This window comes from Heptranchias perlo, chromosome 5, assembly GCF_035084215.1.
Source record: "Heptranchias perlo isolate sHepPer1 chromosome 5, sHepPer1.hap1, whole genome shotgun sequence".
In the NCBI taxonomy this organism is placed as follows: Eukaryota; Metazoa; Chordata; class Chondrichthyes; order Hexanchiformes; family Hexanchidae; genus Heptranchias; species Heptranchias perlo.
This window is the reverse complement of record NC_090329.1, coordinates 23,708,714-23,726,897: the sequence shown is the minus strand read 5'-3', so window position 1 is coordinate 23,726,897 and position 18,184 is coordinate 23,708,714. Positions and strand designations below refer to the sequence as shown.

Below are 18,184 nucleotides of genomic sequence, written 5' to 3'. Positions count from 1 at the left end.
AGGTGTAAAATGCCAGCAGCATTTTCTGATTGGACGATATGCCTGAAGTATTGCTTCTGATTCCAGACTCTTGGAAATTTTTCAGGCAATTGGTTGGAGGCTCACTTTGAATACGATCTAACTGTCATTTGTCATGGTCTTTTGATAGGAATTAACCTGCAGAGAGGAATTACTTACTCTACTCCTGTCACTTCTCCCCCTTGTTTGGAAGATACCTGTTCAAGAAAAGAAAGCTCCAGGTCTGTCTTACTATTCCTATATGTATGTTTAAAAATCTTTGCTTCTGGTAATACTTATGGAGCTGTTCACAGATCCTTTTGTTTGTTTTTGTTGCGAGGTGCTTGTCCGATTTATCGGATTGCTGAAAATTCTTGATGGGATTAGAGTAAATGTTTTGTAATCTGCATTCCCATTTAAAAGCATTATAGATGCATGATATGTGGCAAAAGGAATTGATGTGCCTCGGTTGAATTTCACAGTTCAGATTTGATGTGCACCAGCTTGTTATGTGCTCACATTGTCAGAATAACTGAAACTTGAGCATTTCTGTGTGTATTTTTAAAAAAGCTACAAGGAACAGGACTTTGCTCTGGAAGAAACATGAACTGCGCACAGATTTTCATTCTTTAGCTATGGAGAAAGTTCAGAATTCCCATGATCTTATAATGGGAGTAGATTGGACTTGTTTAGACTTGATTGTAGGGTAGGACTTGGTGCCATATTTTCTTGGAGTAGCAAATCCAATGAATTTACTCTCAAACTTAATTTGCAACAGTGTGGTTAGAAAAATGTTATATTACCGAAGAACAGAAGTGCATGATAGGACCTGAACAAAACACCTCGTTCATGCCAGAATGTATGAAATGCTTTGGTGGCACCAGAAAAATAACGATAATTCTCTAACCATCTGAGATCTTAGCAGTTGAGATTCCCACATAAGCACTTCAACTGTGCCTCAATCTTCCTGAATGAATTTGAGATTCACTGTAATCTTTCATGGGTCAATCCGACCAACTCCACCCTAAAAACAAACAAAATAATGATAGACTCCTTTGAGATAATGCCAAATAAACTTGCACGTGCCCTGCGATGTCATTGGTATCAAACATGTGTCTTTGTGCATGAAGTGAGAATATGCCTAAAAAAATTAAACATACACTAGACATGCTTAATCAAGACTATGGCATGGAGTTTCCGCTAGGGATGCAGTCGGCAAAATACGCTCAATGTGCTGGACACTGCGTTGATTTTGCCGAGGTGAACTTATGCTCAAGTTTCTGCACAAACTCATTAGCATACGTCCGAACGTAAAATCTCCTATGAATCAGCACAATCAAGCAGCGTAATAACTAGAACAGGGCATTCTCCAGCATCACTTAGATGAGTGGGATTGCCAGGAAATGAGCCATTCTTTAACTGATTTAGTAGTCTTACATTTTAATTGCCTTCAATTAACTGTATTGGGTTCAGCTGTGATGCCGCCATGGCTTGTCAATATTATTCGGTTGTAGTTCTTATTAATCTCTTTCTGTACTTGTCATTCACTTTGAGAGTTTGAAACTGCATAAAATTGAAAGTAAACTTAAAAATATGCTTTTGTCATTTTGAATGATTGAGTACTGTTTTTTTCCAAAGAATTCTGTTAACTCTCACAACCTTTAATTAATTTTAGTATATCTGCCTTTGAGGTGGATTTTTACAATGAATCTTTTTCCCTTAAAAACAAGCCCTAAGATCCAAACACGATTCCTCTGCTAGAATTTCATTGCTTTCCCTGTCAGCTTTTTATCTATTTGTAAATGATTTTAACAGCAGTGTGTTAGAATTTCAGTAGTGTTGCTGCTTTATTTGAGTGTTAAATGAGCTCATCAGTTAGTTGGACATATCAGCAAGGATACGTTGAGGCCTCAGTCGTTATTTCAATGATGCAATTTAGGCTTCTTCCCAATACTTGTGCGCAATTCAAAAGTTAATTAGTTTCCTAGGAATCAAAACGTAACCTACTGCTTGAAGTATCTGAGGTAACCCGCAACAGGATGAATAATGAATCCTCTTACCTTTGGTGTACGTGCTGGAAATAGTATGACCCACCCACCTTGTCCACCAGCACCCCAGTATGTAAATGCATCACATTATATGTTACATAGCCCTAGTGTGCACTGAGCTAATTTCAGTTGAGGCAGCGCAATCAGCAGAAAACACCCACTGACCATATAGTTCAAGCTAAAACTAATTAAAATTATTGCAAGAAGTAAAATTATACAGAATAAGGGATAAATTACATATTTAAAAAATACAGTCCGTAATCTACAGTCCTGTTTAACTAACTTGATAGAGTTTTTTGATGAAGTAACAGAGGGGGTCAATGAGGGCAATGCGGTTGATGTTGTGTATATGGAATTTCAAAAGGTGTTTGATAAAGTGCCGCATAATAGTCTTATCATCAAGATTGAAGCCCATGGAATAAAAGGGGCAGTAGCAGCATGGATACAAAATTGGCTAAGTAACAGGAAGCAGAGAGTAGTGGTAAACAGTTGTTTTTCAGACTGGAGGGAGGTAGTGTTCCCCAGTTGTCGGTACGAGAACCACTGCTTTTCTTGATATAAATTAATGACTTGGACTTGGGTGTACAGGGCACAATTTCCAAATTTACAGATGACACAAAACTTGGAAGTGTAGCGAACAGTGAGGAGGATAATGATAGACTTCAAGAGGATATAGACAGGCTGGTGGAATGGACAGACATGTGGCAGATGAAATTTAACGCAGAAAATTGCAAAGTGATACATTTCGGTAGGAAGAACAAGGAGAGGCAATATAAACTGGAGGGCACAATTCTAAAAGGGGTTTAGGAACAGAGCGATCTGAGGGTATATGTGCACAAATCGTTGAAGGTGGCAGGGCAGGTTGAGAAAGCAGTTAAGAAAGCATACGGGATCCTGGGCTTTATAAATAGAGGCATAGAGTACAAATGAAAGGAAGTCATGATGAACCTTTATAAAACACTGGTTCGACCACAACTGGGGTATTGTGTCCAGTTCTGGGCACCACTTTAGGAAAGATGTGAAGGCCTTAGAGAGGGTGCAGAAAAGATTTACTAGAATAATTCCAGGGACGAGGGACTTTAGTTACGTGGATAGACTGGAGAAGCTGGGGTCGTTCTCCTTGGAACAGAGAAGATTAAGAGGAGATTTGATAGAGGTATTCAAAATCATGAAGGGTCTGGACAGAATAGGTAGAGAGAAACTGTTCCCATTGCGGAAGGGTCAAGAAGCGAGTGGTTAGGATCTGGAATGCACTGCCGGGGGGGGTGGTGGAGGCAGATTCAATTGTGGCTTTCAAAAGGGAACTGGATAAGCACTTAAAGGAAAACATTTGCAGGACTGCGGGGATAGGGCGGGGGAGTGGGACTAGCTGGATTGCTGCTGCATAGAGCCGGCACGGACTCAATGGGCCGAATGGCCTCCTTCTGTGCTGTAACTTTTCTATGATTCTAATCCGCACCTTAAAAATATTCTCTTAGGTCAACATAAGTGTTTCAAAATCCTTGAAGTCCTTTTTCAGAGTACTTGTAATTGTGTTCTAGAAATATGTAATTATAAAGAAGAAAGAAAGAACTTGCATTTATATAGCGCCATTCATGACCTCAGGACATCCCAAAGCGCTTTACAGCTATTGAAGTACTTTTGAAGTGTAGTCACTGATGTAATGTAGGAAAAGCGGGAGTCAAATTGCGCACAGCAAGGTCCCACAAACAACAATGTGATAATGACCAGATAATTTTTTTTAGTGACATTGGACGAGGGATAAATATTAGCCAGGACACCAGGAAGAACTTCCCTGCTCTTCTTTGAAATAGTGCCATGGGATGTTTTACATTCACCTGAGAGGGCAGACGGGGCCTCTCTTTAATGTCTCATCCAAAGGACGGCACCTCTGACCGTGCAGAACTCCCACAGTTCTGCACTGTTAGAGGTGCCGTCCTTTGAAATGTCAGTCTAGATTACACGCTAAAGTCTCTGGAGTGGGGCTTGAATCCACGACCTTCTGACTCAGAGGTGAGAATGTGAGAATGCTACCACTCAGCCACGGGTGACAGTCAATAGGTATTTCAGGCGCCTGAGAATCCTGGCTCAGAGTTATGACAGAAAGCGAAACGGTCTGTCTTTGCTTTAATGGTAAATCTGGTACAAAGAAAGATAAAAGTATCTTAGCCAACCAGTCAAAACTGTCTCTCTTTGAAACACAGACTAGAGGCAAAAGGAATCTATAAACATAAATAACTTCAACACAGCCTCACAAACTACTCTGACTTCCTTCGGTTCTGATCCTAGACAGTCTGTTTGTGTATTTGTCTCTTATAACTCAGTAGCCATTATTTCTTTCTAAAAATGCAGGGCCTCATTTGGATGCCGCTGGTGAGTTGAGGGCACCAAACGGGCGTGGTGCTGCATCTCACCAGTTGTGGGGCATGGGAGATTGGCTGGCTGTTACGCTGAGCCAGCTGGCAGGTTGGGCCTGGGAGGAGGAGAGCCCTCCTGGTCCCACAAATTCTCGCCAAAAAATTTGAGTATCTTTTCTTTAGTCTGCTCACTACCTGGTATAAATGGGCGGGGCATGTGTGATTCCTCCCATTTGTACCTGAGATTTGCAAACGGGGTCCTACAATTGGCGTGGGACCCCGATTTGCAAATTAGAGCAATCTCCCGCTCGAAACAGGCAAGCGAGTGCTCACCCATTTACAGACGTGCCTAAAAATTGCATCATGCAGACCTTGGCCATCAATGGTGTGGCGAGTCACCCCCCCCCGCTTTCCTGATTTTCAGTTGACGTTCACCAATTTGCAGGAGAGAAATGCCGCCCAATACCATTGGAGATGCACTAATGCGTGTGTATAGAAGTGTGTGTGTGTCATTTTAGGGGTTCAGGTACATAGATCATTGAAGTGTCATAGAATAGAATCATAGAAGTTTACAACATGGAAACAGGCTCTTCGGTCCAACATGTCCATGTCGCCCAGTTTATACCACTACGCTAGTCCCAGTTGCCTGCACTTGGCCCATATCCCTCTATACCCATCTTACCCATGTAACTGTCCAAATGCTTTTTAAAAGACAAAATTGTACCCGCCTCTACTACTGCCTCTGGCAGCTCGTTCCAGACACTCACCACCCTTTGAGTGAAAAAATTGCCCCCCTGGACCCTTTTGTATCTCTCCCCTCTCACCGTAAATCTATGCCCCCTCGTTATAGACTCCCCTACCTTTGGGAAAAGATTTTGACTATCTGCCTTATCTATGCCCCTCATTATTTTATAGACTTCTATAAGATCACCCCTAAACCTCCTACTCTCCAGGGAAAAAAGTCTCAGTCTATCCAACCTCTCCTTATAAGTCAAACCATCAAGTCCCGGTAGCATCCAAGTAAATCTTTTCTGCACTCTTTCTAGTTTAATAATATCCTTTCTATAATAGGGTGACCAGAACTGTACACACTATTCCAAGTGTGGCCTAACTAATGTCTTGTAGAACTTCAACAAGACATCCAAACTCCTGTATTCAATGTTCTGACCAATGAAACCAAGCATGCTGAATGCCTTCTTCACCACCCTATCCACCTGTGACTCCACTTTCAAGGAGCTATGAACCTGTATTCCTAGATTTCTTTGTTCTATAACTCTCCCCAACGCCCTACCATTAACGGAGTAGGTCCTGGCCCGATTCGATCTACAATCGATCATGAACAGGTGCAGAAAAAATAATCAGAAAGGCTAATGGAATGCTGGCCTTTATATCTAGAGGACTAGAGTACAAGGGGGCAGAAGTTATGCTGCAGCTATATAAAACCCTGGTTAGACCACACCTGGAGTATTGTGAACAGTTTGGGCACCGCACCTTCGGAAGGACACATTGGCCTTGGAGGGAGTGCAGCGTAGGTTTACGAGAATGATTCCCGGACTTCAAGGGTTAAGTTACGAGGAGAGATTACACAAATTGGGGTTGTATTCTCTGGAATTTCGAAGGTTAAAGGGTGATCTGATCGAAGTTTATAAGATATTAAGGGGAACAGATAGGGTGGATAGAGAGAAACTATTTCCGCTGGTTGGGGATTCTAGGAGTAGGGGGTACAGTCTAAAAATTAGATCTAGACCTTTCAGGAGCGAGATTAGAAAACATTTCTACACACAAAGGGTGGTAGAAGTTTGGAACTGTCTTCTGCAAACGGCAATTGATACTAGCTCAATTGCTAAATTTAAATCTGAGATAGATAGCTTTTTGGCAACCAAAGGTATTAAGGGATATGGGCCAAAGGCGGGTATATGGAGTTCGATCACAGATCAACCATGATCTTATCAAATGGTGGAGCAGGCACGAGGGGCTGAATGGCCTACTCCTGTTCTTATTTTATTTATTTATTTATTTATATATATATATAAAAATAAATAAAAATGTATATATTTGCAATCCTCCAATCCTTTTTTGTTTGCTCTTCTCAACATGGAAGGGCTTGGTGGTTGCACTACAGCTGACATCAATCATCGAGTTACATAAAAACTACAGCACAAACAGGCCAAACGGCCCAACTGGTCTATGCTGGCGTTTGTGCTCCATACAAGCCTCCTCCCACCCTACATCATCTAACCCTATCAGATATCCACCTATTCCTTTCTCCCGCATGTGCTTATCTAGCTTCCCCTTAAATGCATCTATGCTATTCGCCTCAACCACTCCATGTGGTAGCAAGTTCCACATTCTCACCACTCTTTGGGTAAAGAAGTTTCTCCTGAATTCCCAATTGGATTTATTATGGACTATTTTATATTTATGACCTCTGGTTTTGGAGTCCCCCAAAAGTGGAAACAATTTCTCTACGACACTGTACCTCTTAGTGCTAGATTGGCTCTTTTTCTCCAAAGTCACTTTCTTAACCATTTTGACTCTTTAAAATTAGTATTCTGCACATAGGCAAAATTAATTTCTGCCTGGACAAGCGATCAGGAGATTGAAATTCTTCTACACGGCTCGAGAAATACCTGCTGTGGCAGTGAATGACCTTACTTGCAGCTGCTCAGAATCTGTCATTCTAAGAATTCCTTGAGTCAGCTAGACTTCAACACCTTTTTGACAACTTGCCTTTTGGAGCAAATGATAGTTTTCTCTTCATAACCTTAGGCTGTTTTTCATGGGTTTTTTTTGTTGCTTTTCATGGGTATAATATCCTGTTTTAGTTCAGCTGAGAAAATGATGTGGTTTAGTTTACATCAATGCCATTCCAAGCTCCTGCCACACGATCCTCTGGATGAAGTACTGTGGGTGCTGACCATCTTTCTGATGATATAATTTGTGGCCTCTGATATTGAGAGAACTTAATCTTCCCATTACTAGAGTTTTACCATTAACCTTTGCAAAAGCAGTGCCTGAAAACAAGTCTCAGAAGTGAAAGCTTAAGAAAATAAACATCCCCTTGTATAATCTCAAAAAAAACGAACAGATTTATAATATTGACTGCCTTCAAGATTCGATTTTTAGGTTAAACATGTCTCCCTTCCTTTAGAGACATACCTGTTACTATTTCTTGACAAGAAGCTAACAGTTCCCCAGAGCTCAATTTTCTGATCGAGAGATCAATTGCTGTTCAAAATTTCTCTGACTAAGTCGTCCTCTTCTGCCCCCACCCCCTCCTACCGGATACCTTTTGATACAAAGTTCATGATTCTAGAGATGTCAGTTATCTCCTGGATATATGAGCTGAGTTTTGATTTCCATTTATAACTGGCCGTCAATTGATTGTACTGGTCACGTTAGCCTCTTTCACAGTCTCAGACATAGAGTCTACACCACAGAAACAGGTAACACTGCCCAACAGGTCCATGCCGGTGTTTAAGCTCCACATGAGCCTCCTCTCACCTCTCTTCATCTAACCCTATCAGCATATCCTTCTATTCCTTTCTCCCTCATGTGCTAGTCTATAATCATAAGCAATTAAAAATCTTGCATGGAGAAGTGAACAGAAGAAAGCGGCACTGTTTGGATAGGATCATTTGCCTTAGATAAAATGCAAATAAGGAAGGTTTTTTTTGAAAGCAGAGCTGGGGTTGGAGTGGGGAAGCTGAGCAGGGCCAGGAAGAGAGGCAAAAAAAATCAATGAGGCTGGGACTGATTGATTTATAGAAGTGGACAGGCTGGGCTCAAAGGCCAAGGACCAAAAAAGAAAAAGTTGGCAAAATCTAAGAGGGCGGGTTGGGGCTGCTGGCCAGTAAGGCGATGGGGCAGGCTGCATTCAGAGAGAGTGGCTTGGAATCAGAAACTACAGAGCAAAGAAAATTTACAAATAGAGCAAAAGGTTTTAACACAAATAGAAAATACACAAAAATATTAACATTATTTGAAACAGAGAGAAATTTGCAGGCAATTTCTAAAACAGGGAACAGAAACATCAGGTTTAGAGCAGTGGCTGGTATTCGCTCAGTAGCTGGGTAACAAACAGGAGCAGGAGAGGCTACATTGTCACGTAGTGGCAGCAGGCTGGTAACTAAATCCTGACAGCAATTTTAAGTGTTGAATAAAAGTTTTTATTCAAGATTGTGACAATAGAAATAAGGTTTTTTGGAAGGAAGTGTGTGCTATATGCAATATTATATCTTTAGATAGTGGTAATTTGATTTGTAATGCTCTTTTGACATAAATGTATAAATGAATTCACAGCAATGCTGGTCATTGCTTTGCACCAGTGAATAATAGTCAGAGATACAGGGAAGCTATAAAATGACAAACCACTTTGTGTAGCTGTTTTCCTAATTAGGTTATGAACCATTAGCAATATCTATATCTGTTTTTCCCATTTTGACTTAGCAAATGTGAAACTCATTCCATAAAACTTAAATTACATTAACCACCTAAAATGGGTTGTTCTTATTACTGTTGCCAGAAAAGTAACGGTAAGGATTACAACCATAAACTTAATCTTCTTTGTATTCCAATCCTCTGCTAACTTAGTATTCAATAAATATTCAGTGGAGCAGCCCGAGGGTTATTGCAAATCACTTCATGAACTAAGGTTGCAATTACAAAACCAGTTCAGTGATGGTGCAAAATTATTTCTGCTTCACTGCTTCGGTTTGATACTGCGTAAACCTAATGTGGTGTCACACCTGATTCACAAAGTGCTTAAGGAGTTGTACATTACCCAGAGAGTGGTTGGAATGTGGAACTTGCTGCCACATGGAATGGTTGAGGCAAATAGCATAGATATATTTAAGGGGAAGCCAGATAAGTACATGAGGGAGAAAGGAATAGAAGGATATGTTGCTTAGGTTAGATGAGGTAGGGTGGGAGGGGGGAGGCTCATGTGGAGCATAAACACCGCCATTGACCAGTTGGACCGAATGGCCTGTTACTGTGCTGTAAAATTCCACTATATTCTATATGACTCTGTCTGCCATAGTTTTTCCCACTCTCCCTAGTCTGTCTATAGCCATTTGTAATTTCCTGCTCCCATCTACACATTTTACTGTGCCTCCTATATGGTGCCTTTAATGTAGAAAAATGTCTTGATTTCTTCACAGACGTAATCAGAAATAATTGGATGCCGAGCAAAAGAAGGAGATATTAGGGCAGGTAACCAAAAGCTTGCTGAAAGAGATGGGTTTTTAGGAGGGTCTTAAGGGAGGAGAGGGAGGGAGAGCGAGATAGAGAGGCTTAGGCAGGGAATTCCAGAGCTTAGGGCCTCGGCGCCTGAAGCAAAAATTTGAAGAGTACTAAGGACGTGCTGCATTGTCAGAGATGCTGTCAATCAACAAGATGTTAAACTGAGGCACTGTCTACATCTTCTGTTCAGGTGGATGTTAAAAATTATTGGCATTTGACGAAAAGCTTGGGAGTTCTCCCAGTCACAACCAGTACTCTGGTCTACATTCCTCCTTCAATCAACATCACCAAAAACAGATTAACTGGTTATTGCTGTTCATAGGATCTTGCTGTGCATAAAATACTGTCCTGCTTGCCTACATATCAACAGTCACTGTATTACACATTGTACATGAAGTTCTTTCGGACATTTCTGAGAGATGGAATTAGATGCGATGTAAGAGCAAGTTTTTATTTTTAATGGAGAAGACCCTACCAGTTTGGCAACTCATTATTCACAGCACTAACGATAAGATTAGCATTTTATGGGAAATGACAGATAATGGGTCAGAGAATACAGAAAAACTAGGTTTCATTTAAAAATATATTTAATGTTGTTATTTAATGCTACACAATTTTATCATGGTAATTAGTTTATACAAAAAAACCTCTAAGTTTCTATGAAGAAAGGAAAAGGTAAAAATTAATACAACTTATCCTCAATAAACATTAACTGCTGTCCTCCGTATAGGAAGGAACCTCATAATCATCAACTTTTAATTATTTTGTTTGTGCAGAAGCCCTCATCAATGATTGGTAGAGCCTAATTGGCAATATCATGCAACAGTTATAGTCATGGTTGCTCACAAGCTACATATCAGTAAATTTAGGGCCTGTATTTAACAAAATTTCAACACATTGTATAGGTCCTTACTACTTGTTTCCTCGGTAATAAGTGGTGTATGATGAGATTGTTTTGTGCTAAAAAATTTTCTTGATATCTAAACACTATGTTGGAGCATTTTGTACAATATGTAAGGAAATATAGGTTTTAGGTTTTAAAAGATATTTAGGGGTGTCGGGCTTGAAAGGGTTAAATAGTCTGCCTCTAGTTGAAACTGCTACGTCAACAGATAGACTGCTCGTGAATTAACTTGCTGAGGCTGCAGGACGACCAACAGCCCATGAGCATCCTGTTATTGCAAACTATGGGGGAAAGAACACAATGGTATTTTCACTCCACAAGGGTACCTTCATTCCTTCAGACATACTAAAATGATGAGGCTAGCTAGAACTCCCGTTAGCTTCAAGGCCTATAGGATGATCCATCAGCTTCAAGGACAGGGAAACATTGTTCTAAGCATAAGGAGAGATAAGGGGGTTTATAAGGTCCTGTTCCATCTGGACAAATAAGTGTTGTTTTGGGAAATAATTGATTGGATGCATGTCACTGCAGTTCCATTCTTTTGGGGTATCATTGGAGGGGTCTGAGACTTTAAGTGTAAAAGCGAGAAGAGTGAGAGGCAATAGAAGCCAGAAGAGTTAGAAATAGATACCCCACCCAGGATGGAATGGGTAATATAATTCTTGTTCTGTACTGATAACTTCAGCTTAGACACATGCATATGCTGATCCTTTATTAGCCGAGGCATAGAATATAAGAGCAGGGAGGTTATGTTAGAACTGTGTAAAACATTGATTAGGCCACAGCTTGAATAATGCGTACAGTTGTGGTCACCACATTACAGGAAAGATGTGATTGCACTAGAGAGGGTACAGAGGAGATTTACGAGGATGTTGCCAGGGCTGGAGAATTTTAGCTATGAGAAAATATTGGATCGGCTGGAGTTGTTTTCTTTGGAACAAAGGAGACTGAGGGGAGATTTAATTGAGCTGTATAAAGTTATGACAGGACTAGATAGAATGGATAGGGAGGACCTATTTCCCTTAGGAGAGGGGTCAGTGACCAGGGGGCATAGATTTAAAGTAATTGGTAGAAGGATTAGAGGGGAGCTGAGGAGAAATCTTTTCACTGAGGGTGGTGGGGGTCTGGAACTCACTGCATGAAAGGGTGGTAGAGGCAGAAACCCTCAACTCATTTAAAAAGTACTTGGATGTGCACTTGAAGTGCCGATACCTACAGGGCTCTGGACCAAGCGCTGGAAAGTGGGATTCAGCTGGATAGCTCGTTTTTGGCCGGTATGGACTCAATGGGCGGAATGGCCTCCTTCTGTGCCGTAACTTTCTATGATTCTATGAAGTTAATAAAGTTTTACCATATCCAATTGGAATCTGATCAAATCTTTATTAAGAAATACCTTTTCATAATTTTTATTTTGTTTCTTAGATTATAATCTATCTGCACTGGAAGACCTTTTGTTTACCAAAGAGACCAAATATTCTGCATCTAAATCGCCTCAGGAAAAACCGGCTCGCACCCCAGACGGAAGCTCAGCTTTATATGCTCAGGTACCATCACGATACAGCACCAGCAACTGGAAGACCAGACGACAACGTCGAAACACTCACCGCTACTCTTTGAGGGATGCCAGGAAAACCCCGCTTTCCACTTCTGATTCCGAAGCCAATTCAGACGACCAGAGTTCAATCATGATCAGACAAAGACGACAGCAAACTTTGCAGCCTTTTGTAACATGCCATCCAAGAGAGGACTACAGCTCCACTAGGGGCAGTCAACTCCCATCCTTAAGAGTTGGAGAAGTTGCACAGGATAGCTCGAGTTTAGAATGTAGGAATCAAACCATTCCACTGCAAGAAGTAGATATGGAGTCATCCATTTTAAGTAAGATGGAGAATACACCATTTGATCTCTGTCATGTTTTGTTGTCTCTGTTAGAAAAAGTTTGTAAGTTTGATATGGCCTTAAATCACAATCCAGCATTAGCGGCGAGCGTAGTCCCCACATTAACAGAGTTTTTGGCTGGGTTTGGGGACTGCTGCAATGGTAATGTATCTGAAACTGAGGAAGTTGCTGCAGGGTGGACGGCAGAACCAGCAGCCCTTGTTCAAAGAATGCTTTTACGAACTGTGTTACATCTAATGTCAGTTGACGTAAATTGCAGAGGTAACATGCCAGATACACTAAGGAGAAATATTGCAGACTTGTTGAGGGCGACTTTGAAGATTAAGAATGGCATTGAGAAGCGCCCAGATCCCTTTGCCCCACGGCCAAAGAAAACTCTGCAAGAGCTCAGCGAAGACTTTTCCTTCTCAAAGTCTCGTCACAAAGTACTACTGGTGCCAGAGTTACTGGAAGTGGTTTTGCAAATCCTAATCTGTACCCTACAAACAGCATCCTCCAATCCTTTCTTCTTCAGCCAGGCCATGGACCTTGTTCACGAGTTTACACAGCACCATGGCTTTAAGCTGTTTGAAAGTACGGTACTTCAAATGGAAAGGTTGGTCACAAAAGATGAACCCAAGTCTGCGGAGGCAGCAGAGCATATCAAATCCCTGATCAGTAGTGTCATGAAAATAATCAGCACTGTTAAGAAAGTGAAATCAGAACAACTCCATCAGTCTGTTTGTACACGCAAGCGGCACAGGCGATGTGAGTATTCTCAATTCATGCACCACCACAGAGACCTGTCTGGCCTTCCAGTCGCAGCATTCAAAAGTCAGCAGTCCAAAAATCCGTTTGAGGAGACTTCAGATGGTGAAGTTTGCTATCCCGACCGATGTTGCTGCATTGCGGTGTGTGCCCACCAGTGTCTGCGCTTGCTGCAGGAAGTTTGCTTAAGCAGCACTTGTGTGCAAATTTTATCAGGCGTGCATACTGTGGGAATTTGCTGTTGTATGGACCCAAGATCAGTCATTGTCCCCATGCTTTATGCCATAAAATCGCAATCTTTAAAAAACTGTCAGCAGCACATCTTGAGTATTCTGAGTAAATTTATCCTTGAGCAGCTTGGGGGTGGGGAGGTTTCAGAGAAAATGAAACAAGCGAGTTGTAATATCTGCACTGTCGATAGTAGCCAGGTACCTGATGATGCAGACGTTCTACATGGCGGCCTTGCAGACATTGGTTCCTCATCCAGTCTTGCCAACCCCATTTACAGATCAGATGGTATTCTGCCGAGTGGTGGATCCAGGGACATGTTGTGGACGTGGGAGGCCTTGGAAGCCTACCAAGATCTTATCTTCATCGATGACACACAGTTGAGTTTGCAAGTTGCTGGCCATGTATGCCACCTAATCCAAAAAGGCAATGATGTGGTTAAATGGCAGCTTTACACTCATATCTTTAATACTGTGCTTCAAAGGGGAGTGGAGCTGTCTCATCATGCGCAGCAGCTAGGAGTAACAACAGTCTGTACCCAAGTGTGTAGCTACCACAACAAATGTTTGTCTCAGGATGTCCTTCAGCTTCACCTGAACACATTGCCATCACTCTTTAAATCCAGGTTAGTAAAGCACTGTACCTTTTGTAGTTTACCATTATATTTTAAAGTGACGTACCTCAGTTTTATTTTAATAACCAATTAGACTGTAACAAATATTAAAGGTGTAAATTTAAGGCTGACCATTGATGTAATACATTGATACACATTGGTTCATTGGTAGCATTCTCACCTCTGAGTCGGAAGGTCATGGCTTCAAGTCTCCCTCCAGAGACTTCAGCACAAAATCTAGACTGACATTCCAGTGCAGTACTGAGGGAGTCCTGCACTGTTGGAGGTGCTGTCTTTCAGATGAGACATTAAACCGAGGCACCATCTGCCCTCTATGGTGGAATTAAAAGATCCCATGGCACTATTTGAAGAAGAGCAGGGGAGTTCTCCCCAGTGTCCTGGCCAATATTTATCCCTCAACCAACATCACTAAAATCAGATTATCTAGAATTTTCTCATTGCTGTTTATGGGACTTTGCTGTGTGTAAATTGGCTGCCGTGTTTCTTTCATTACAACAGTAACTACACTTCTAAAAGTACTTAATTGGCTGTAAATCTCTTTGTGATATCCTGAGGTCATGAAAGGCATTATATAAATGCAATTTCGTTCTTTCGTTCTCTTGTTCTTTCTTTACATTGCTACTCTGCACCATAGATGTATGGGTCCTTCTTGCATCCATACAGTGAATTCTTGACCCTAGCGTAGCCGCCAGTGCAGGTGCTGAAAGCTAGACTCTTTCCTTGAGGTGGAAATACATGGAAAAATCAAAAGGTGACTCCATCCACAACAGTCTTGCTCACCTACCAGCAGATTGAGAATAAGGTTACCTTCCCGTACTTTCAGTCATGGAGTTCCTTATAATGTGAGGGTAGAAAGGAGCCGAAGGGAGGGAGAACATACCTTACAAAGAGAGATGGGGAATGGAAGAAAGAAAAATAATTTAATTTAAGAATAAAACCGAATATGTAGTGGCCGAGCATACTTATCTCTTGCCTCTGAGAGCTAGGTTTAAATCTAGCGCTCGCCGATGGAATGAAAGTCTCTTCTGTCTGTTGGCCAAATGGCCAGTGTGAAATGAGCTAGCACATGTCCACAGCACCAAATTGCACATAATTCAGCACTAATCTGGCAGTCTCACACAGAAATGGAAATGCTTACTTGTGCAATAGGGAGTTGTCTCCTGGGGCTAAGATGAATGTTTGTTATTAAGGCAGAGTTGAGAGAGTTTTAAGCCTAGATTTTATTCACCTGTACCGCCTGATAGCAGCCACCGGATGTAGAAACTCGGAGGAAGTCCTGCCCCACTGGAACTTCACTAGGTTTGCATCCTGATGAAGTTTCCCATGGGCAGGATCATTGGCAATGAATGTGCCCACCTCAAGTGCATAGGTGCTTCATTTTAATGTACATTTGAAGTGGGGATTGGTACTGCATGCCATTTCCTGCAGTTGTGACATAAAGAGCTCCCAATTGAATAGATGTCCAAAATTGCTAGGCAGTGGTCAGTATGATACCAGAGATGAGGGACCTCAGTTATGTGGAGAGACTAGAGAAGCTGGGATTGTTCCTCTTACAGCAGAGAAGGTTGAGAGGAAATATAATAGAGATGTTTAAAATTATGATGGGTTTTGATAGAGTAAATAAGGAGAACATGTTTCCATTGGCAGGAGGGTCGGTAACCAGAGGACACAGATTTAAGATAATTGGCAAAAGAACCAGGGAGGAGATGAGAATTTTTTTTACGCAGTGAGTTGTTATGATGTGGAATGCACTGCCTGAACAGGTAGTGGAAGCAGATTCAATGCAAACTTTCAAAAGGGAATTGGATAAAGACTTGAAAAGGAAAAATTTGCAGGGCTATGGGGAAGGAGCAGGGGAGTGGGACTAATTGGCTAGCTCTTTCAAAGAGCCGGCACAGGCACGATAGGCCAAATGGCCTCTTTCTGTGCTGTATGATTCTATCCTGGAGGTCAAGGTAAGTACGCAGTAAATTAAAAATAAATACAGTATGTGATTGCCATTGACCCTTTTTTGTTTTTTGTCCTCTTGGTATTTAGATTTTGTGAGTCATGGTGCTAATTGATGTAAATTATTTTTTTTCCCCCAGCTTCTTTGCTGGCACTAATGGGTTTTCCAATGAGAATCCCCTATCTGATATGTTTGGAAGAAAAAAATGTCCTACAAAGGGATGCCAGACAGGTCAGGCTATACTAGAGAAGCTCTGTGCCCATCCGCTGGTACCCATACACCTGCATCTGCAGGCAGAGGTGAAAATATCTAGCTGGTGGAGGTTTCTCTTCCCAATGGACACTGAGGCAGCAGATCCCTGATAGGCTCCACTAAAATATATAAATGCCGAACTCACCACAATGCTGGGTGCTTCCCCAAAAGGAGAACTGTCTCCTTGGGGTCTGGTCAGCAGTGCTGTGCCATCTACAGCAGGAACACCTGCAAGTACGATACGGCATAGGACAGGTACATGCAGTGACCATAGTAATCAGTTGTGGTCTGAAAGTTGGCTGCAGCTGCTTGCCACATTGCTGACCTATAGGAATGTTACCGTAGAATTGCACAGAAGGCAGCCATCCTTGCAGCCACCTCATGCAGCACCAGCTCCACATCGTTAGCCATCAAACACAGAGTCAGGTTGCTGAGCTGCTTCATCACTTGCTTGCAAATTCATGCCTGCATTTTGGGGTTTTTTCGTTTACTTCATTTTTGCCTGTCTTTTCTGAGTCCCATGCCCTGTTAGTCTTTGCAAAGTTTCTAATGGGATGTGATACATTCTGAGGCTCTCCAAAGCGTTTATCCCTTTATAAGAACATAGGAGCAGGAGTAGGCCATACGGCCACTCGAGCCTGCTCCGCCATTCAATCAGATCATGGCTATCTCCAACCTCAACAACACTTTCCTGCCCGATCCCCATATCCCTGGATTCCCCTAGAGTCCAAAAATCTATCGATCTCAGCCATCTATTGTGACATTCCTTTAATTGTTCCGTTTCTTTAAATTTGACTTGCATGCAGTTTTTCTTTTCCACCAATAGCTACTCTAGGAGTAATAACACTGAGAGGAAAATCTAGGCTTCGGTCTGTATAGATCCAGTACTCGATATGATCTGAGAATATGTGATACTGAAACTATGTGCAAAAAGTAATTGATGTTAATATCATTGATTACAGTGTTTAGTAATTGCTAATATTTAATTGTGGTATCAGCCATTTGAAGGTGATTAGTTTTTAAAATCAATTTTATCTACTATAATTTAAAAATATTGTGTAAAGAGATTGCAAATGCTGGAAATCTGAATTAATAACAGAAAATACTAGCAAGTCAGCATCTGGAAAGAGAAAACACAGGTAATGTTTCAAGTGTTGACCCTGTTACATTTCTGGATTTTTACCTCGGCTATATGCCTCATGCTCGGTGCCAAAGACCACATCTGTAAGTGATCCCTATAAGCGTGTCTTTACACGCCAAATACCTGGGTGATTGTAGTGAGTCCAGGGCTCGAACAGAAATCTGTTTTGCTGTATTTTGGCTTGCTGGATAGATCGTGTGCCCACTTTGAAAACTGAAAACTGGTAGAATATACATATTAATTAGATAGTGGCTTAGGCTTCAAAATGCCACACTTTTATTAACAATAAATAGGTAACTCAACTGTAGTTAAGGCAAGCAATAAGTTTCCAATAAAATACAAAACTTAACTACTCCTCCTGGGATTTAGAAAATGGCAAACGGTCTCTTGTACTAAAACAGCATGTAAAACTGGACTTACGCAGAGTCCTTGACCATAACTTCATGGGAGTTAGTTACTAACTTTTCACAAAGCTCACCGTCTATCTCCCTTTGACTTCAGAAGGACTTCTGAATTGATGGAAACCTGTCTGATGTATACTGTCTAACTTCTGTGATATTTGATCTGAACATAGAAAATCAAAAATGTATCTCAAATTTAGATGCAGCTGCCAATGAAACATGTAACTTAAGAGATGCATAGGATGTTTGTATTTGAATTGAGGGGCTTCACCCTGGGAACAAATTATTCTGTTTTGAGCACTTGGTATGAACTGAGAGATCCTCACATTAAAGAACAGCAATAGTTTATTAAGGCCTAAACCTTAGACACTTCACTCTGTTTCT

At 41.4% G+C, this 18,184-nt stretch overlaps 1 protein-coding gene across 2 annotated transcripts in view; it reads left to right on the top strand.

Annotated features, from left to right (window-relative positions):
* The window catches only part of lyst (lysosomal trafficking regulator), a 258,955-nt gene that overhangs the window by 112,176 nt on the left and 128,595 nt on the right, over positions 1-18,184 (top strand). For both annotated transcript variants that reach the window (XM_067984126.1, XM_067984127.1), the window contains exons 4-5: positions 149-239; positions 11,973-14,049. In XM_067984126.1, the coding sequence (XP_067840227.1) occupies positions 149-239; positions 11,973-14,049 (2,168 nt within the window). The remainder of the gene's footprint in view (positions 1-148; positions 240-11,972; positions 14,050-18,184) is intronic.